Source organism: Lissotriton helveticus, chromosome 8, assembly GCF_964261635.1.
Source record: "Lissotriton helveticus chromosome 8, aLisHel1.1, whole genome shotgun sequence".
Classification (NCBI taxonomy): domain Eukaryota; kingdom Metazoa; phylum Chordata; class Amphibia; order Caudata; family Salamandridae; genus Lissotriton; species Lissotriton helveticus.
The window spans coordinates 67,594,079-67,617,182 of record NC_136069.1 but is presented as its reverse complement, the minus strand read 5'-3'; the positions used below and the strand labels follow the sequence as shown (position 1 = coordinate 67,617,182).

Sequence of the window (23,104 nt, the reverse complement as noted above, 5' to 3'; positions counted from 1 at the left end):
TAGATTTATCGCCTTACCAAACGTTGGGCGCCATGTAGTGTAGTTCCTATATTCCCAATAGGCTCTGCGCATTGGAATAATATATTCAGCAGTGTAGACGTAGGACTGAGGTCGACTAGGTCTCTACTGACTATATTAGACTTAAGGTTTGCCAGCTAGCTCAGAGGTCACTAGAAACTTTCTCGAATAAACGAGGAGTTTAACCTCCCTGGATAGACAAGAAGGGATTAGCTTCTGAAAACCATAAAACATGACAACTTTGCTCCCTCAGAATAAGAGTGTATCTCTAGAGTCGTGTGAAAACAATAGACAGCTATTTCGCTCAGTCAAGTGTGCATACTTAGTTTCACCAGAGTGCAGAGAAAAGAGAGACGGGCGTTTTCAATAAAAGGTGTTATTTATTGAGCAGTCTTCTTTCTCATGCAAGAGAAATGAATTGCCACAATTGCAATACTTATAGTAAAGTAAAGTGCGTACAGTAAAAGGAGGATTATAAAATAATACTGTCAAAGCATTGATATGGTTTCTTAGCCATATGATACTTTAAAATAGATAAAATATATACATACATATATACATTGACTAACGTACTCAACTGGTGCTTCTAAATACGCCTACCCCGTTGTACCTGACCTAAGCCTAATACGTGGGAAGGAGTAAGTAAGTAGCAGTTTACGTTAAGTTGGGTTTGCCAAGAATCTGACTCAAGAATTCTCTTTAAGGGTTTAGTCAGCTCCGTACCTCGGTAATAGAAAGCAGGAGGTCTTGTATCTCTCTCTCAGGACTCGATATCCCAGTAACCCGCGAAGGTATCTGGAAACACCGGAGCTGGATTTCTCGGCAGGAGAAAAGACCGCGTCTCTCTCAGTGCGTCAAAAGGGAGGGGAAGCTTCCGTGGGCTCTCGCATCAGCTGGGCTCTCGGGCAAGTAGATAGCTGCTCTGCTCCAAAACCACCACCGTGTGTTTGCTTAAGGCAACGTTGGTATATTTATACCTGAAAGGTGCCGGGTTTGACGTAAGGTTGGACATAAGACGTCAATAAAGATGTCACTAAGAACTGGCCGTTCTTACAGTGCTTCACAGGAGTTCTAGGACGGAATCAAAACAAAAGCAAGGGGGATTTTCCCAGGTTGCTGGAGGTTCGGTTTGTTTAGAGAACTCGTTGTGCTTTCTAGGAGTCCGGGGAAGTAGCCTTGCTTAATCTGACTGCATGGGCTACGACTAAATATGGATATGATTCCTATGCCTTTATAGGGATATTATTGATTATAGCCGAACAAGGGCATAAAATAGAAATATCGATTTAGGTTCCTAGATAAAAACACAATAGTACCATCCGGTGAAATATCTACCACATCTTGCGGTGGAGGATGATGACACCAACCCCATTCCGCTGACTAGTGTACTCACACACACCCGCTCTCACCTCACAGGAGATAAATACAGTCCGCACCACCTCTCAGGCTTGGCAGCGGATCAGCCAGATGGCACACAAGGCCCCGATATATGCCCCCAACCTTCCTCTGTCACACCATCCTGCATTGTCGGTAACGTTGGAGACGAACAATATGTCTCTCTTAGAACAGGCGGGCATCTCCCAGATGGGCGACCTTTACCCGAATGGCACGTTTATCACTTCAGATGACTTATCATATATTACCAATCAATCACTACTCTTCAGATTTTTATATCACAGGCTGAAAGCTGCTACTCGGCTTTTGTACCCTTCCTTCCCCGATGAACCTCCCACATTGCAGTCCCTGCAGATGCTATTGACCTCTGCCTCTCATACACATCTTATATCGCGACTATACGAGCTGGCTCAGTCGGACATCGGATCAGACACGATAAAAGCACGGGACAAATGGTCTGCCCTCCTTGATGCCCCCCTTACCGAGGAGGACTGGACGGCCTGTTGTACTCTGGTCACGTTGCTAACGCCTAATGGTAATCTCCGGCTTATCCATTATAAATACATACACCAAGTATACTATACTCCAACCAAGCTGTGTAGGTATAAGTTAAGAGATAATTCCAGATGTAGACGCTGTGGGGTGGATCAGGCGGACTTTGCACATCTTGCCTGGTGCCGTGGGAAGGTACAGCAATATTGGGAATCGGTGACGAGCCATCTAGGGATGATGGTGTCCTGCACTTTGGAATGTACCCCTAGGCTATGTTTACTTGGCCTCGACATACCCCTAAGGTCTATGAAGAAGAAATTGGTAGCCATAATGTTACTACTTGCAAAACGGCGGGTGTCTATGCATTGGGATAGTAAAAGAACACCGGCATTCAAAGAGTGGATTGTGGATGCTGTATATTGTAGAGATCATTTTGCATTGTACGCAGAAGAACTACCTGCGGCCTCGAAGCCCTCAGATATTTGGGAACCTCTCACGGATTATTTGCGGAACCACCCAGACTTTTTTAGAGAGCCCCAGACTCTTTGAATTACCCGCTGCTACAGTTTGGATTGCTCTTTACTATGTTATCTGTGCTATGCTTGCCTGGATATGTGCTATTTTGTTTTTTATATTATGTATTATGGATCCCCGTACTATACTGTGCTTTATATGTTATGTGTAAAGGTGACCGATGTTTCTGTTTGTATTGATTTTTGCTAAAAATGGATAAATAAAATAAAATTAAAAAAAACATCAGCCAGGGCTGTAGCCGGGCTCAGGCGGCGGATCACTACACTAATTACATGCACCTGCTAACATGAACCAGGGCTGCAGCGGGGCCTCAAGCGGGGGACACGCGCCTGCTAACATCAACCAGGGCTGCAGCTGGGCCTCAAGCGGGGGAACACGCGAATGACCGTATCTGAATACACACATCACACACATTCTATTTCATACCCGGACAACGTCGGGAAGGGCTGCTAGTTACTAATAAAAAGAGCAAATTAGCAATATATACAGTGCAAACTATCATCTCAGTATTGATTATGAATGCCTAGAGATCCAGTGTTATGCCGTTGGCTAGTTATACAGAGTACGTCTGTGTACGGTTGAGCACTTCTTTCGTTGGTATAGCTGGGTCCAGGAACACTGTGCTACATAACAATGCTTGCTCTTGCCTCTATTGCTAAATGTAATGTGTGTTCACTTGATTTCACACCAATTGTACTTCAAATCACTTTTGCTTCATTTCCCTCTACTTGCACTTCACTGACACTTGCACTTCAACTTGCTTCCTTTTTACTTGCTCTTGAGTTGTACTTTCTCTTCCCTGTATAGGGTTTTCTTTACTAAGTTGCCTAACGGTCTTTGCCTTCAAACCTTTTCTTTGAGCTACTCATAGGTTTTTGTTACATAAATCTGTGGGTTGTATAGGTGAGATGGCTGCTGTCTTGACAAGAGTTGATCAGGAAGAGTCCGGCGGGCTGGTGGCTGAGGCGGGCAGTACTAAGGTGGCAAGTGAACAGCATGATCATGGCAGGAGCTGGAACTAAGATAGAGGACATTGAAAGGCCACAGCACGTGTATTTCCTGTCAAGTAAATTCAGCTCAGAGCAGAGGACGAGACGTTGCATTACACAGACATGCGCTTGCCCCGCTCACCGCTTTGATGTTCCGACCGCTTGTAAACTAATGACCAAACTGAGCAGCATAGAATCGTAAAACAAATGTGTTGAAACCGGTACACGTTAGTCACCCCTAGAACAACTATTGTCTCCGTTATACAACTTTTTAACTAACCACCAGTGTGAAAAACCTGACCTCACACATGAAGGAAGCCTATTATTGACCGTCACAAACGTCACTTTTGAACTGACCACTTATGCACAATCAACAGTTTTTTTTTATTTGTTATATTATATCTTACTTGAGATGCCCTCTCATATGCTGATTTCACTGTATGTTTGAACAGTTTAAAATTAAATAAAAAGAATTTAACAAAATAAATGGAAAGGGATACACAAACGAGCATGGCTATTCACAAAGGTAACTTATAATTGTGAGTAATTTTCATGTGTAGTTTACTCGTATACTTTTGAGTAACTTCCCTACTTTTGGCTATTCACAAAGTCTGAGTGTAACTGTACTCAAAATAATAGACTCCATCCCCTGAAAAAAGAGGTTGAGTCAAATTTATAAGTGCAAGCTGATAACTCCAAAAGAGAAACTGTACTAATTCCAGCACCACGCATTGCTATCCACTGATATTGCAACACTTTACAAAGGAAAATAATGGAGGTAGTGACTTGGATGTAAGTTTAAAATAAAAAAATAAATTTCCACCTAAAATTAAAAAATATATATTTGTTATGCATTAATAATTATTAAAGGTGATGTAAAAAATTAATTAAAACTAATGTTATCATGTTTTAATAAAACTTGTAGTCACATAATATTTACTTTAATAAATGGTACTAATATATTTTATAGCTAAATAATACATATGTATTATTTTTAGATTCATCTAACATTAAAATATATATTTATTGATACTTTTAGCTACCTTTACAATTATAATAATGTAAGTAAATTACTTTAAATTAAGATTGTTTTATATGGGGTTTTATTTTCGTCCCTACCTTCATTACTTTCTATTGGAGGGCGTTGCAGTACTAGTGGTTGGACATGTGTGGTGCTGGACTTCAGCTCTGCGCTTGAGTGATTTACTACTCTTTTGGTCTCATTTTTCCTGTAGTATACTTAGCAGTGCAATTTGTGAATAGAAATGAACTCATTGAGGAGGAGGAGCCATGGTAGCAACCAAGATGGCCGTGTAGGCTCCCGGCTCCGCCGACCTCTGACTCCCGCCGGAATATCCTGTCATTTATCCTGTCCTTGCGCCCAGCCACCGTGTGTATGAACCTGCCATGAGATTAATGGTGCTATCCCGAAATCTCTACCTGTTCGGCTGACGAAGATATGTCGAGTGGAAGTTTGCGGCCTAGATCTGCTCGGTAGCCGGGGTCTCGAGTACTGGCCCATCCGGGTTTCAGTTAAACAACATCGGCTGTGGTGGTGTGATTGGGTCCGGTCTACCGGAGTGGGAAGAAAACATTTTTCTTGCTTTTTCGGATTGATGTGGATGACGTTTGGCTGCCTTGGTGAGAGTTGGAGGAGGGGTGACAGCCCAACGCTTGCAGCTGTGGACGGGGGTCCTGCCCGGTGACCCGGTAACGGGCCCGCTGGTGTTCGCTGGGTTGGGATCTCCGCCTGCGGCGGCGGACCTAGGATATCATCGGAACAACTGATAAGTCTCCCTCTGCAGTCGACCGTTCCCTATTCGGCCGTCCCCCTCTGAGAGATCGAGCTCGCTGGGGGAAGCAATCATGACCGACACCGATCGAAGAGTGGTGGAACGGACCGAGAGTGACCCGTCGCTACGAACTGTGTTGGCAGCCATTGGGTCATTTCATGTGTACGTTGAAGGCCACATTCAGACGATGTTGGCGCGCTTGGCTGAGATGGTACGAAATGGACCGGACCCTACTCCACTACAAGAAACGGTGACAACCGAGATACCCAAGATGGCCACTCTGATGAAGGAAGTAGACCCCGTATTGTGTGAGGTATCGGAGCCTTTGACCAGTGTTTTGGACGATGAGAACAAGCTCGATGCCACCACTGGATTGTTAAACCTACGATCGTTGCCTACTATGGAAGGACTAATTGATGTTCCCACTCCAGAGACTTTTGATGAGAACTATTATCGGAATGAAACTGCGTCACTTCCCTATACATCGGAGCCGCTAAGATGGCGGACGAATCAACGCTGGGGGCTCATAACGGGGAAGGGAGTCTTTGGACCTGACGATGTTCACAGCACTTTCCTTCTTCTGCTTTGTCTTGCATTGAGTTCTATTACAGTTTCTTCATACTCGGACTGTCCTGTGGAAGAGGTGGTTTGTCCGGAGGAGACTCATGCGTCTGATCGGAAGGGGCAAGGATGAGACTGAAAGACTGTGTTTGACTCAATTATCGATGGGCACGGGATCTGTTAAACGTATGCTTTAGGACGGCTGGGCGTTGTTTGAAGTTTCCCTTGTTTAGATACATACTTGTTTTCCGATAGATTTTTTTACTTCAATCTGGGGATTCTTGGTTCTGGCAGGGGGGAGGGGTGACCGGGAGCCCATACGAATATGCCCTCCTCCACTTCTCTTCTCTACTTTGGTAGATTTCTTCTTTTAGAACCTAGTTAGTTGGGGCGACAGGCACGCTGCTACTGGGGGTTAGGCGATAGCCATTTGTAGGGGTGCAGGGTGGGGGGATGGGTTTATGTTTTCTTTTTGTTATCGCCCATATGGTTTTTTCTCTTTTTTCATTTTTTTTTTCTTAGTCTTTCCTTTACTCGTAATATTGGCGAAATATCCTGACTTTGATCCTTAACCTCTAGTATCTGGTTGCCATGATTCTCCTGCTGTTTTGATTCTATGGGTGGGAGGGTTTTGAGGGTCTGCATCTAAACTATTTATCGATTATACTGATGCAACTTTTATTTTGTGCTTAATAGCGCGGGCCTCTCGAAGATTTTTGCTGCTCTACGTCTATCCTGTTTTATACCAATTCACCCTGTTATCATTGGATGTATATATGGCACCGGATATGTCTGTTTATTTTTTGCTTAAAAATAATAAAAAGATTTAAAAAAAAAAAAAAGAAATGAACTCATTCTTCTATGGGTGTGTGCACGCCACTCCCTAAACCCTTCCCTAGCCCTCATTAAACTCCTTCTTACTCCTCCCTAAACCCCACCCAATCCGTAGTAAGTACGCCCTTTTTTCCAGCCACTTTCTCACACATTTACAATTTAGGGCCCGATTTTGATGTCGGCTGGACCTGAGTCCTTCCGACATCGATTGGGTACTGGGACCGACGGACCTCCTGTTGGTGGTCAACCAAGCAATTAGGATGTGACCGAACACTGTTCGTTGCAGTCCTATTCTTTACAATGGGAGCATGCATTCCGCCCGGAACGCATGCTCTCATTGTAAAGAGAAGAGGTGCAGTTCATCCCGGCACCCTGTGGCAGGCACCTCAAGGTGCTTGCCACAGGGTGCAGGAATCATCACCACAGTGCCCCCTCGGCCGCCATCCGGAGGTTTCTCACTCATGGGGGCCCTGCTGGGGCCCCCAAAGTTGACTTCCAACAGCCTTTCTATGTCGGAAAGGCCAGCACAGAAAGGGTGTCGGAATCCAACACTGTAATCTCTCGGGCGGCCCTTGGGATTACAGGAGGCTTTCCGAATTGCAGACTGGTTCTCCGAGCCCATTGGAAGCCATTCAGAATTCCAGTATGGATTCATTTCTGACCGACTCCATCCAAATGGGTCGGTCGGAAATTAATCCAAACTGCTGATTACAATGCCGTAGGAAATGGCTCCGACCCTTGGTCGGAGCCGTTCCTATGGCACCATAATCGCCCTATTAGTAGAAAACGTACATGTATGAGGCACTCAACAAAAAAATGATAGCAGAGGTGGAAGTGACTATTTACACTTTCAGGTATGGCAATAGTATTTTGTAGTACTTTAGTAGTATTAATGTAGTACAGTTTATAAATAGGCCCCTAGGTGTCCAGTCAAAATAGCATTTTTACATGAGATCTCTAGGTGTCTAGACAACCCCATTATATGAAACATTATCAATAGTTCTATACGGCCAGTAGACGTTTCCTACCTAAGAGTGGTACTAGGGTTTTGAGAGAACCAGTCAAAATAGCATTTTTACACGAGCTCTCTAGGTGTCTAGACAAACCCATTATATAAAACATTATCAATAGTTCTATACAACCATCAGCAGTCTCCCACCTAAGAGTGATACTAGGACTTTCAGAGATCCAGTCAAAATAGCGTTTTGACATAATCTCTCCCCATCCATTTTCAGGCCGTGCCGTGTAATTTGGCAGCATCTAGCGCTAGCAAACAAAGGCAGCAGCCTTGCTTACCTTACGAAATGCTGTCTAGCCAACTCTCATTCACCTGTTCAGGTACAACCTTTGTGTCTAGCTGCTCCATGTGCCAGTTAATCATAGCCCATGTTCTGCACATATGTACTGCACATATAAGATTACCAGACTACTCCATTTCTTTAAGGATATCATGGAACCTGGGTTTCCTTTAATTAAATATTTTCTGAGAAATGTAAACTTGGATGAAGTCAGTTGAATCCATGTGGCTAGAGTTCTCGATTATATTAGTGTGTTGAAGGAATACCTGGAATGGAATCATTCTTTCCGTTGACATGAACTTATCCATCTGTACAAGAGCATCTCCTGTCAGCTGTTGTAGGAATTTTACAAATTACTAGGGGAATGGAACTCTTGATGATCCAAGTGATTGCTGTTTGGGTGAGTTCTCCTGTAAGGTAATGTGAAACCACCCAAAAGCGTGTGCTTAAACTTGTTAAGTGATTGGTTGCCCTAAATAAGAAAGCACCACACACAACATGGGACCTGCATACCTCAATCAAGCGCTTCACTTTCACCAACCCACCAGACAACCTCGCTCAGCATCACTCTCACTCGCACACACACCACGCATCCAGATGAGCAGAACAGGAGGCCAATCATTCTCCTACCAAATCCTGGGACGACGTCCCCCAACACATCAGGGCCTCCTCCTCACGTCTTGAACTCTGCAAGAAGCTGAAACCGGCTTTTCGATTAGTCTTCTTGTGGGACCATTTAGACTGCCCGTACTCAGGCCCAGCCTCCCCACACGCCTACACTCACCTACTCAGCGCCTGGATGCCCTCAAGGGTCACAAGCAACGCTCTACAAATCCACCTTACATTACATTACACTGTTGTTTAAGGGGACGCAAAGGTAATTGTTGAGATGGCCATGTGGTGTGGCATCATTTATAATGCCTGGATGTCTTCTAGGAAGCAGTACGTTTAACAGCGGACCCGACACTGCCTTGAAAAGGACTGTATGTTGTACGTGAATGTTTCTCGAAGTGTCATGTCTCACTGAGCAGAAGGTGTGAAGATTGGGGAGGGTTGTTCGAAATAGCCTGGTATTTATTTTGTATGCTTAAATCATCAAGTATTTAAAAATTCTTTTTTAAACTACAGTTTTTGTTCTTCAGGCATGCAGATGGGTCAATCAAGTTTTGGGATGCGTCTGCCAGTAAGTTAAAAGCCTCTTTATTTCATTATTGTAGTAATGTGTATTTTTTCTGATATTAAGCATATTGTACTCTGTTATAAACAACCATTTGCAAAACCAATAGGTCTCAGCTTTACAAGGACAAGCTACTGGATTTACTCATGCTTTTTCCTGAAGTATACAGTGATATTCACAAGCAAACGCTTATGTCGTGATGTCTTCGCATGCATGCGGACGCATAGCCGGCAATCCTGCAATGGGTTTTCTATTAAAAAGAATCAATTTACGATGGTCATTGATGCGTAAACATGCCTCAAGATGCCCAAACATGCATGTGTGTTTCATGAGACATGTACACAAGTGAATCATAAGGCATGCGAATGGCGCACGGAAATCATTTAGTCATTTTTAATTTACGGTTCAGAAATGCCAAATGGCCATTTTAGAGTGGTAAACTAAAGTAAAAAGAAAACAAAAATCAAAGTGTGCACCAGCGCCAACGAATAAAATGAGCAACTCGGTAGCACTTTGCCAATACTAGGGTCTTGTAAAAAAAGAAGATTACATTTAAAAAATGGCAGCAGAAAGGGGAGCCACAAGGAGGGAAGGGGAGAAATAGCACATAAGGGAAAAGAAGAACATGTTTGGGAGAGAGTAAGGAAACATGAACTCTCATGGAGTGCTGAATGCTAAAGTCAGCAGTGGAAGAACCCAGTCCCATCCGAAACTGTGAGACCAAAAAATCCCTATGGGCGGGACAATGAAGAATAGAGAGGAAAACCATTGAATCAGGGGCATAAACCTGAGGTAGACAACAGAGCTAACCAATCATGCGCAACCGGCTGATCCACAGCCCACTCTAAGCCTATGGTTTGTATTGGAAGCAATAGATCTGTCAACATCCAGCTAAAGATCTCTGTCACGAGACCTAAAAACAGTGATGGTCAGTATTAGATTCAAAGAGACTTCTATGTCTGCCTTCAAAGCTACTGCTAGGCTCTTGCGCTTCAGTAACAGCTGGAACAGATCTTGGATCAGTATCCATGGGCTTTCTAAAGCATTGTCTGACTCTGAGATCAAGCCTTTACGGTTCCACCTGAATTCAATCTCTACTGTTCTTGCAGATATTAATCTAGTTGTTAAGATATCTCCTTCTTCCCTTTGTTTTAAGAAAAAAAAGATCTAAGTGCTCCAACCAGATATTTATATAGTATATATTTAAATTATTTCTTGGCTCTCGTGTGGTGTTCAGAATTGCACAGCCTTGCATGTGATGGGATGCCATAAATTCAATCTGTTCAGTCCAGAATGCGAGACTGTCACAGCACTGAATTGTTTACAGGTCTCTTTGTGGCAATCCTACTTCTTATTTCGTGAATACAACTTGCTTTCTTGACAGCGGCATCAGTAGACTTCCATGTTGACACTCATTAGCTATTGTATACAGTTCTGCAAAGACAACCAGGGAACAAGACACTTGTTTCAATGTCTGGGTACAGGGAGCTTACGCTGGATCATTTCTTTACAAAATTACAATAAGAAAAGAGTGGGCTTTGCGGCAACCACCTTCAGCCATTGGCTTTCATGTGTGTTTCATGGTTTGACATTGCTTGGACAGGCTGTCCATCAAGCCTTTGGCAAGGGACTTCAAGTAGTTATTTTGTTAGACTGGAATCAGTTTATTTATTCATGTATTTAATGTCCTGGCATGACAGCATTTAAGTTGCTAGTTTATAGTTTGTTTTGTTTAGGAAATGAGTGCTGCTTGAATATAATATTAGCCTGTTGTGCTACTCACAAATCACCTTTGTGGGTTTATTTGTTTTTACTTTTCTGTCTTGACAATGTGCTAATTTTGCAATCATACTTCCTTGATTGAGAAAAAGTCACTTCACTCCAAATGTTGATCTATAGCTTTTGAAAGGATGCATCACACTTTGATTCTGTAGGCTAGAGTAGATTAAATACTTTTGCAAAAGGCTTTCAGAAGGCTTACTGATGCAAGTGTGGAGAAGCCAGCATCCCCCCAAGCTTTGAACATTCAGCACCTTTTCTACCTAACTATGTTGTCCTGTACCCCCAAGTCAGTCCTTTACCCCAAGTCATTTGGCGCCTGTGTTGTTGTCTTATGTCGGGACAGTTTGGTAAATCGTTTAAGACCTCATGATTCTGTAGATGTTGCAAAACTTAAAGACGGTTCCACAGTTGCTACTGCAGTTGGTCATGTTGACACCGTTACCACCTGAACATTTTGACCCGACTAGCTGTTTATGATTTATGAGCGCCTAAAGTTTCATACAGAGGGAAAGTTCCACTGCAAGCAGCCCAGTGGTAGCACCAGTTGCAGCTGTTTGTGACCCTGACTTTGGTGATCAGTTGGGGCAGGAGTTGGCCCACTGTTGCTCTGCTTCTAATGGTCCTTATCACTGACCATCATTGTTCACCCGCCTGTTTAACCGCACACTGAAACTTTAAACCACTCTTTTTGCACCCTAGAACAAAAATATTTCTGTGAATGGTAAATCCAGTTTGATGGTGGGTTTTCAATGAGTTCATTGCTTTTTGCTGTACTTTGCGAGACGGCTAATGATCAAACCCACTGCATTGTCCATTTTCCATCTGGGGCCATCGTAACAGGCCAAACATATTGCAGGAGGTTGTACCGTGTTCATTGTTGAGAAATAGCTTCAGTTTGTTTTTAACACTTCTATTTGCATCACTTCAAACTTGTAGTGTCCAATGGAAATTAACTATGTACAGCATTACTGTGAAAGGTCGCACTATGAATTGTTTCATTTTGAACAAATAAACGAAAAATGACTGTAACATTCACCAACAAGTTTCAAATGTTGACATTAAAAAGATGTAATCATAGACGTAAACCCTTTACCTCAACGCCTTTACCCTGTAACCAAACCATTAACCCTAAATATTTATCCCTTTACCCTTAACCGTGTAACATTAACGATAACCCCCTTAACTAAACCCCTATACATTTAACCATATACCTCAACCCTGTACTCTTAACTGCATACAACATAAACTCAACCCTATACCTAGAACACTTAACCCTGTACCCAATCCCCTTATTCTCAACTCTAATCCCTTATCATTAACGTCTGTACCCCATGTCCTCTACTCTTAACCTTAACACCCTACTCATGACACCTATACTTAAATCCTTAACCCGTAAATTCTGTAACATAAGCCCTAAACGTTAGCATTAACACCCCAATACTACAGTAGCCTGAATGCCTCACCTGTAATCTTAAACAGATGCCTTAAACCCTACACACATAACCCTATATCACAAGTCCTCATCCCTATACCCCACACCCTTAACTCTTTGCCCTATACCCCTAACCCATACTCTAAACCCTGTACCCTTAAACATCAACCTCATACTCCAACCCCTTAATCCTATCTTCTAAGACCTTAACCCTATGCTTTCAACTCTATGCCCTTAACCCAACCCCTAAACCCATAAATGTATACCCTACTTAAACCCTTAACCTCCTCACGCCTTTCACACTAGCCTTACTTCAATGTATTTTGGGAACAAACAGTATGAGAAGTGTTCATTTTTCCAAGTATTTTTTGTTTTTAGAATTAATATTGGGTAAGGTTATTTTTTGGTGTTAATTTCAAACGTTTGAGAAAATACCATTGCAATGTAACATTTTTCATGCGTTTTAGTTCCATTGAACAGGCCCTGATAATAACATTATATTAGCAGAAGTAAAACCAAAGTATTTCGGAGTACTGCCGATATCTTTGAATCCTTCTACCTACACTAATATTATCTGCAGCCAACAGGGCGGTTGGAGTATTGCATTCTACTGTGTTCTAGATCTTCAAAAACCTTTGGAGTCAAATTTTGGGCATTTATGTATATGAAGTCCCATAAAAGATATAGCGCTCATTGGACTTTGAGTTATTGAGTATTGTTCCTAATTCTTTATATGGTTGTGCTATGCAAACCGAATAAAGCTTTTTGAACTTGAACTTTGAACTTGAGTAGTGTTCCTATAGCACACTGATACACACCCAATAACCCAACCTCCTGGAGTAAGCCTTGAGTGTTCAATCAAACTACTTTTGGAAATCAAAGTGAACACATGGACATACTTGGTTCTGTGGCATAGCAAGGGTGTCATTTGCCCTAAAGCAAGGAAGGAAAGTGGGCCCCATGAAGCCCTACTTAGGTATTTCAAAACAGCCATAATTTGGATGCATTGAGCTCCTCTCACTCCAGTACCCCAGTGCCACTGCGCCTGCTGCACTAACTGCAGCTGTGTCCTTCCTTCATCTACCCTTTCTCCCCCTATATTCCTGCATACTTCCTGAACATCCTCAACCCCTTTCTCTCTTGCTTTTCCTTTATCTCTCGATGCCTTCCACGTTTCACTCTTCAACACTCTTCTCTCTCTACCTTCTCCCCCCCTCTCCCTTGAACTTTCCGTTCCTCACAGTATCTCTCCCTAACCTTCTATTTTATCCTCTCTTGGGGCCCGATTCACAGAATGAACTTAAGACTCAATCCTAAACTTACTACTATTTTGGTATTCACAGAATGAACTTACTACTTTTGGTATTCACAGAAGTTAGGATTTTGTCTTAAGTTTGTCTTAAGACAAAAGTCAAACAACGAAAACTATACTGTGTCCCGAAAACCTGTTTTCAAGGCACAGGTGACTTTTTGATTTGTCACGTGGTACAATTCTTAGACATGGCCATCCAGCAGCCCGGAGACATTCATTTATAATGGACTTAATTTATATAAATTAGATTCTTTTTTTTAATTACTTTTAAATAACTCTTCTTTTGGCATCCCTATTGGGATATATTTTATTCTAATTGTGAAAATCTTAATTGATCTACATTTAATAGTTATTTTTATTATGCCATCTCTATCCATCCCCTTCCCCTCCCCCTCACTCTGTTCTCCACTGATGCTCTCCTTCACTTCTGTGTGTAGTCCCTCCATGTGTTTTTCTCCTGTATCACTTGACTCCCTCTTCTAATCCCCCTTCGCTTCACTCTCTGCTGAAGATAGTGAAACCATGCACTTCTGCGCGTGTCTTCAGGGCTGCTGTTCAAGCTCCTGCATTGATGGATCATTTGGCATGGGTGGTGATGGATGACTGGTAGAGGATGGATCACCGTCTGGGTGGTGAGAATGCCATGTCGATAGCCTCCCAGACTCCACGCTGGCCCCCCCTTAAGGGCATCCTACGTGCCACAGCGCATATGATCACATCCCCCCCATCCTGAAGGCTCTCCACTAGCTCGCTTTGCTGGCCTGCACCATCTTCAAACCCAGAGCATCATTTACAAAGCCATCAAGAGCAGCGTCCTCGCCTGCCTATTGACACGCTCGCCCTCTCTGGTTGTTCAATGGACCCGCGGCTAGGACGCCATCCGACCGGAGACACGGAAGTGGGAAAAAGAAAAAGACGAGGCAACTGGCCTTTTCCATTGATGCACCAAGGATCTGGACCAACCCCCTGCATCTATGAGGACTGTCCAATCCTGCTCCAGTTCAGGAAACCGTTGACGACTTACCTCTTCACACAATACCACATCATGATGCAGTAGGAGTCCACAAACCCGATCTCGCGCCAATCACCGAACGGCGTATACTTGCCTTTAACTCTCTCTAGAGCACTTCTGCCTTTTGCTAGGTTAGCGCTATACAAATGCCACATACATGCATACATATTTACTCTCTCTTACTTTCCATCATTCACCCATGCATTCTGCATCCGTCTGCATCTAGTTACCTTGCACCTTTCACTCTCCTTTACTCTCCCCCTCTATCTTCTGTTCTTGCTCCTCCCTTATCAGCCTCTCTGTGTCTCTACATCCTTCTTGGATCTCTCCCGGCTTCCCTCCTCTAACTTTCACGGTATATTGCTACTTTCCGCCTTTCATCATCTTTCCACTTTCTCCTGTATCTCGCTGTTCTTCTTTCCTTCTTACTTTTCTCTCCTCTATCTTTTCTATTATTTTTTCATCTTTAGCGCTGCCTTTTATCCTATATTTCTCCACTCAACCCTACTTTTCCTTTTCCCTCTCCTTTCCACCTCTTCCTTTCAATTCTCCCCTCTGTCTCACAACCCTCCTCTTTGCGGATTACTCCCTATATCTCGCAGCCTTCTGTTTGCACCCCCCCTCAGCTGTTCTCCCCTTGTTCCCCCATATTTCTGTGTCCTACTCCATAGACTTCTCTCCTTGCATTGGCTCTTCTTTCTCCTTTGCGTCTCTCTGTTCTGGCCCATTATCCATTGTATCTCTCAATCTTGCTCTTCATCGCCATACCCTCCACTCCCCAGTCTTTCCCCATTCACCCCATTTTCTCTTTATTCTTTTCTCTATCTCTTTTGACCGCTTTATCTCTCCACCGCCTCTTTACCTGCCCCTGCCTGTCTCCGTCCCGATTCACTGCCTTTGCTTCTCTCTCCATTGCAGCCTCCCTACCACCCATGCTTCTCTCCAGACTTCCCTGCGCCTTCCCTCATTTCTCCCCTGCATCTCAGTGAGTCTTGCTTCTGACTCTGGGTCCCAGGCAGTGTTCAATGCAGGCTGTTCGGGGGCTTCCATGGACTGGATCTGCAGCCACGTCAGCCCACACTTGTCAGGATTCATCATCTGGCAGCAGGCTTCATGGGGGGCCTACCTAAGGATGGAGCCAAGGCAGCAACAATCCCCCAAGTCCTGGCATGGCTCATCCAGTCCAGGTTTTGGCTTTGGTTTTGGGGGCTTGTGGTCCTTTGTAAGATCAGGGCTTTTAGACCCAGAATGCAAAGCACAATACGTGGTCTGGATGAGCTCTTCTCGGGTGGACCTGGGAAACCTGGGAGCGCTGTAATTTTGTAATTTCAAGTTTCTGCCAATGTCTGTACCTTGCTGTCCAGAGACATGTTGGGGCCACATGGGTAATTGCCCGGGCCCTCGCCTTCTATGACGCCCCTGGTAAAGTGCGAGGACATAAAAAATTGCCATAGCTGCCAAGGTTTCAAATTGCTTATGTGTGACATTTTCATAATTTCAGTCTATATATGAGTGACATTCAACGACACTGAGTGACACTTTCTCACGAGAAAAATCAAGCAATGACAAAGGGAACATATAAATATCAGAAATGACACCCATTTGAGCAATAAGAAACTGCAATAAGTGCCAACTGTATGACACTTAGGGGCCCATTATGATGTCGGGCGGATTGCCCCCGCCAGGCTGGCGGTAGCAATCCGCCCGACATCCACACTCGTTTCCCACCCCGCCATATTAGGATGGCGGGCGGTCCCGAATTCCGACAGGATGGCGGGCGGACAAAGTCCCCCGTCATCCTAATGACCCCATTGGAGCTACACTTTCTCACAAGGCAAACCGGGCAATGAAGTGCTTTGAAAAGAGCTAAATAGCAGAAATTACAAACTTTTGAGCAATAGGAAACTGTAAAATCTACGGAAACTAAAGCAATACCCGTGTAATGGAAGGTCACTGACCTACAATCTCTTTCTAAGATGACTCTACTGCAGAAAACATTTACAGCACCATAATTCATCAGAATTCAGACACACAGGGCCCGATTCACAGAACTAACTTAAGAGAAAATCCTAAACTTACTACTTTTGGTATTCACAGAAGTTAGGATTTTGTCTTAAGTTTGTCTTAAGTTTGTCTTAAGACAGACTTAAGACAGAATCCTAACTTAAGTCTGTCTTAAGTCTGTCTTAAGACAAAATCCTAACTTCTGTGAATACCAAAAGTAGTAAGTTTAGGATTTTGTCTTAAGTTAGTTCTGTGAATCGGGCCCACCATGAGGAAGTTCGCAGAGGGCCTATGCTTAGCCTGACAAAACATCTATCGTTAATACATTTTAGAAACCAGCGCACCTGAAAATATAATGAAATTAAGAAAAAACATAACTCTGGTTGTCAGTGTAATAGAACTAAAATTGGTAGGGCTGCCCAAAAAAATCAGCCCACACACCTTTTGAGAGACTGCATCACTTGGACGGAGGGGCAACTAACATCTATGGCCATAAGTGACATCCTAGTAGAAGCGGGCCCAAATCCAAACACAGCTGAGCATGAATTGTAACAAGAAGTGAGAAAGCCGAGCTAGCAACTGAGACCTGGAGCATTACCAAGGCACACCGGGCTACACCTCACATGATCATACCAGGGCGTTAACATGTCGGCTCCAGTGTGACTCTTTCCACTGTGCCCCCTCTGATGCATTACCATTATCAATACAATTTACTTTTGGGTTTTCAGCTTTAAAACATGACATTTTAGACTTCCTTACGAGCCTTAGGAGACAGAGAACAGTGAGCTATACAGGCTCAGTCAGGGCTGTAAAATAAATGATATTTTCAAGTCCAGTGCTATTTAAATGGCAGAGCTCGGCCCGCTGTGGCACCAGCCTGACGTGAGCAGCCAGTAAGCAGAGTTACAGGCTCAGTCAAGCTGTATATTTAAAAGATATTTTCAAAAAATAATACAGACCTGAGTGAACTATGGCCATGACGAGTCATCGGCAGTCTCTTTGTAATGAAGATTGTCTGTGCATTCTCTCTGTGATGAAGACTCTGCGGCCGCTCTTCGGTCCAGCATGATGCATGAGGCACCAATTAACGTGCGGCATAGGCTGCAATGTGAGCAGTGCACGCACGTGAACTAAAGAAGCATAGCTGCCGCTTTTTTGCGCCGTGGCCCACCTCAAGAGTGACTACTTTCTGTCTCCACTATCGACAAATTAATTGACACTTTTGAATACGTTAAATTTAGTCCATGCCTTCCCTACTCAATTCAGCACTGATGGTCTTTTATTTGCCTGCTGAAAGTGGTTGAGGGGAGTAAACAATTCAAGATTATTCTTACAATGTAGTCATTAAAAGACCACTGACTCCGACTTCCAGTTTATGGGTTTTATTATAAGGCCAAAAATAGTTGAATATAAACACACCTTAATATCAGAGAACATAGGTACATGAAAATCAATGCAGAGCCAAATCTATGAAGATAGTTCATTCGGCATAAAAGGCATAATGTAATGAACTCCAAAATTAAAATACAACACAGAATGGAAGCAGAATCAAATTCTCTCTTCATCGAGAAGAAAAACAAAAGGTATCTTTCCCTACACTGCTCTCAATGAGGGTCCAGCCTATCTCCCTTGCATCATACCCCAAAGTTGTAAGCACATGGTGACTTCCTAAGAAGTACTCACATCAAATGTGTCAGATAACTTAAGCCAATGGAGCTCGCTCTAAGATGCTCCTTCTCCTCCGAAAAATGTAGAAGTCTCCCTACTCTATCCCTGTGCATCATACAAAAAGACAAAAGTTCAAACCGCCCCAAATGCGTCACATGATGAACTGTTCACTTTGCAATAGTTTCAGTAGATTTCCATAGAAGCTTTAATTAAGTTCTTCTTGTCTTCCAGTGGCCTTGGGTTTCAGATAGGCTAGGCACGGAAGACATCCTCCCTTTTCGCCTTTCAGTCTTCTTGAAAGACATTCCAGGTATCTCCTTAAAGCTAAGAATAACGAGGTCGAATTCCTGCACCTGCAGTAGGATGAGAACATACTGTCTTCGCATACAAAAAAGGATCCAATTAATTATTTCTTGAGCAACCAAGGAGTTTCGAAACCATCAACAACATGCAGTTCTAGGCCTACACTGCAGGAAACTTAAACGACACACAGTTACATTATATGATTATAATGTCATCCTGCACATCTTGCATACAGGAATTATAAATGTCTCTAATACATATAAAACCCTGCTTGAAGGTGTACACTACATTTAAATACTTATATAGCGTGAATATATGCATCTTAATAAGCAGAAAACACTGCAAACGATAAAATATATGTGAGCGCGTTTAAACCATTAGCATAATGCACCCATACAATTTAGAGTGCGGTAAGCGCTCTATCACTATGTATTGCTGCTATTTCAATGTTACTAAGGTTTGCGCTGGGGAAAAGGAACGAAAAGTGCTGCAAAGCAGCACAAACTCCTGCAAAGCAGCACAAACTCCTGCAAGGGCATTTACGTTCCAGCCTAAAAGTAATTTTCTGCTAGAGAGGTGCCTTTTTCTGAGTGCAAATAGTGCTTTGCACCACTTTGCTTCAAGAGTGCATTCCTTGGAGCGATTACAGCAGACACCCCTAGTGTGTTCTTTAGTTTGAAACAAATCCTACTGCAGATAGCCAGACTGGGCTGACGTAAAAAACGAACACATCGTTGAAGCAGGCACAGACATGGAGAAATGTTTTCGTTTATGCAAACATTCCACACAGTGCATGCCCCCCTGCAGTTCGCAGCGCATATACAATGAAATGTTCATGAGTTTGTGTAGGGATAGGATTCTATACTGGAAGGGTATGCGTCTGGTACAGATCCTATGCTGGCAGCTCACACACGCCTCTGCACCACGGTGCACAGGCTGTGAATTAGCGTGTGGGTGCAGGCTGCAGCAGGATATTTGTAGGGTGGAGCCTGTGAGTGCATACGTTAGCGCATTCGTCTCGCTTGTGAGACACTATTGTTTACATGAATGGGTTGGATCCTGCCCATTGCTTACTATTTGTTGGCTCCAGTGTCCTTCTTCTTTGCTGCCTCCTTAATTGGCCAGCACAGGGCAAAGTCACTTCCTATTCTTTCAGTGGAGCAGGGACCAAGCACAGACTGATTCAACCTAATCTGTGTCTGTTCGCTGCTCCCGATGGGATTCTGGCACTATTTCTTCCTACCTGTGCCTCCCTCTGCTCCGTCTGGTGGGACCTCTCTCCTTACTCGTGTTATTTCCCTTGCCCGCTCTCCCTTGCTGTTGCTCCCTTACCACCCCCATTGCTTTATTTTTAACACATTGTTCCTAATTTTTTTTTTCTGTAAAGCTTGTCCTGGTCCTCCGCTTATGACTGCTATTCTCCTCTGGATGACGAGCGGCTGTGTTTTGCAGTCACCTTGAAGAATGTCCATACAGGGTCATCAAAGCGCCCGCAATGCTGTGGAAACAAAGTGCTTTTTTTATAGTGATATTTCTTCTTTTGCTGCACCGAGAGGGAACATCTTGGTTCTCAAAGCGAAAACTTTCAAATGGGGTTCATCCATCAGAGTGCAAGTTACAGAGACGTGTGCACTGGATGTATGAACCGCGCCGGCTTCCCATTCCAGTGATAGGCGAGGGCTGTGAGCACTAAAAGGCCTGGGGCGCCTCGCAGAGTGCCCTGATAAACCTCAAGCGCTGTGGCTTTTCATCTTCCCCAAGCTGATTTTTGTGATATGCGTATATCTGGGGCCCTCAGACACTAAGCAGGGATTATACTGTGGCAAATATTAAAAACTGGCCCCAGGAGAGGAGCAGAGATTAACATGGAGCTGCAGTGAACATGTATTATGCTTAATGCTAGTGTTTCATATCAGCCTTTTGGTATGTCTGTTTTTTTTCTCGTACAGTTTACAGGAATTCCAAATCAAAAATGCGATCCCGTCTTTTCAGAGTCGAAAATATAAGCAGGTATGGGTAATCTGCTGCGCATGCTCCAGCCGCTTCTCTACCGCAGACCTGCCAACTCACACGGCGCCACCGTGTAACACACAATATCGGCTCCCATCAGAGGCGCAACTAGAGACAGATTTCGGGGGTGGGCTACTGAAAATTTCGGGGGGGGGGTTGACTCTTTTAGCAATATGCATACTGTAGATGCAGGGGCTCTAAGAAGGGGTGAAAACACAACAAAGCCTTGTTAACATGTAAAGGGCCTTTTAAAGACCTGTGAAGTACTCAGGTGTGGCTGTAATAAGACGATTGCCAGCCCTGAAGCTGTCTCAGCCCGGGCTGACACACATGACAGGGGTGAGGCTGAAGCCCCATGAGCCCAATGGACGATACGCGCCTGACTCCCATTGTTAGACCTGACATCATTGGCGTGAGTCTCCCTTCCATTTTTGATGGTCTGCCTCCTCTGTTTTGATACGTTTTTGTTGGTTATATGTTTTGGGCACTGTGCCACTGCTAATCAGTGCCACAGTGCAAGTGCTCCCTATGTTAATTTGATATACTAATTGGATTCCATGATTGGGTTATTTGATTTATCTGTCAGCCCCTAGTACAGTGCACCATGTGTGCCCAGGGCTTGTAAATTTCAATGCTGCTGGTGGGCTTGCAGCACTGGTTGTGCCACCCACAGAAGCAGCTTGTAAAGTGTGTTTCAGGCCTACCATTGGAAGGCCTATGTGCAGTCTAGCACTGCCATGTCGACTTGGCCAAGTGCACCCACTTGCCAGTCCCTAAACCTTCCCTTTGCTTCATATTAGACACCCCTATGGTAGGCCCAAGGGCAGGGTGCATTGTAAGTATAAGGTAGGACATGCTCTGATGTGTGTAGCATGTTCTAAAAGTGAATTACAGCCATTTTCGTTTTTCACTATTGAAGGCTACCTGTTCTCATAGGCCAGAATGGGCACTTAGATTATTACATTCTTATAATCCTAACTGACTCAGGGAACATGGTAGAAATTCGAATTTAGTATGCCTGAAATCAGAATAATAAAATACATATTTTTGTAAAGTTTATTTTAATATTCTGTGTTTGCAAATACCACTTTTAGAAAGTAGGTATTTGCTTGCCTAACCATTTGAGCCTGCCTCTGCTGGGTTGTGTATTCCTTGTCTGGGTTTGTGAGTGACAGGGCTGGGGAATTCCAGGAGACAGGCTGGGGCAGCCCAGTGGTGAATAGAGAGATCAGCATCCAGATGGGAGGGAGGAGTACACCTGGGACCTGAATAGGGCTGGCCCTCCCTCTACAATGCTGGCTCCATCCCCTGTGGCTTGTCTGATGTCTCTGCCCTGCACTGTGAAAGGAGAGGAGGAATCATGTCAAAAGAGTGCTCCAGAGCTGCATCTTCCCTCCCCTGTGCTGGCTCCACCTCCTGTGGGACGGCTGATGTCTCTGCCCTGCACAGTGAAAGGAAGAGGAGAGTCATGTAAACACAGTGCTCAGGAACTGGTTTGAACTAGGTTTGAACTAGGCAGAGGCCTTCAGAGAACAAAGGATTTTGGGGTATCCCACGGACTTTAGATCACTTCTGGAACAAGAAACCTTTCTGCCAAGGAGAAGAACCAAGGAAGCTGCAGGAGTTTGGACTGCCCCTCTGCCAGTGTGCTGTTTGCTGGGTTGGCCTGCAGTGGTTGCTTCATTGCCAAGGGAAAGGAGAAGGAACTTTGTAAGGACTTTCATCTACAGAATATTCTCCAAGGGCTTGCCTCCTGCTGAAGTCTCAGGGCCAAAAGACTTCACCTCCAGCTCCCTCCTGAATTGCCTTGCTGGGAATTCTGACTCCAGTCACTTGCGTGCCGCTGGGAGCTGGAAGCGCGACGCATCGAGAAGAAGTGTTTTGCCGCCCCAGCTGAAATGGTCGCAACGCTGGAGAAGCGAGCCTTTGCCACATCTCCCTGGAAGCGTGTGTTCATCAAAGCTGCCCGCTGTCGCATCACCGGAGAAGCATGGCGCCATCGAGAGAGAGAGTCGCCATCGCATCACCAGAGAAGCGTGTCGCAGGGCCTGTCGCGGTTCCAAAGTACAGAGTCGTCGCAAGGCTGTCAGGGCGTCATCGCATCGCCATCGAATCGCCGCATCAAGGGCGCCGTCTTGTCGCAACGCACCCGGATCATCCCATCACATCAAGGAGCCATCTTGCGCACCGCAACGGGCCCGCAGGCCGAGTATCTACGCATCACCTCCACACTGGTAAGGCTCACGACAAGTTCCCTACTCTGCGCAAGCATTGAGGAAGGACGCAACCGTTCCCCGGGTCACGGAACCAACGCATCTCCCCTTCTGCAAGCCTTTTGTTTACTTTGCGTTACGCATCCAGGTACTTTGTTGAGAACTTTGTCTCATTTACCATCAACTTGAACTAAAAGACTTTAATCATCTTTTCAGCAATCTTAAGTGTAGTATTGTGGATTTTTGTCGTTTGTGGTCTTGTGTTAAGTCTATATAA

At 44.2% G+C, this 23,104-nt stretch overlaps 1 protein-coding gene across 1 annotated transcript in view; it reads left to right on the top strand.

Moving 5' to 3' along the window:
* Window positions 1-23,104, top strand: part of STXBP5L (syntaxin binding protein 5L) — a 1,741,945-nt gene that overhangs the window by 1,101,127 nt on the left and 617,714 nt on the right. Inside the window, exon 14 of the mRNA XM_078656640.1 lies at window positions 9,057-9,097. Coding sequence (XP_078512766.1) covers window positions 9,057-9,097 — 41 coding nt within the window. The remainder of the gene's footprint in view (window positions 1-9,056; window positions 9,098-23,104) is intronic.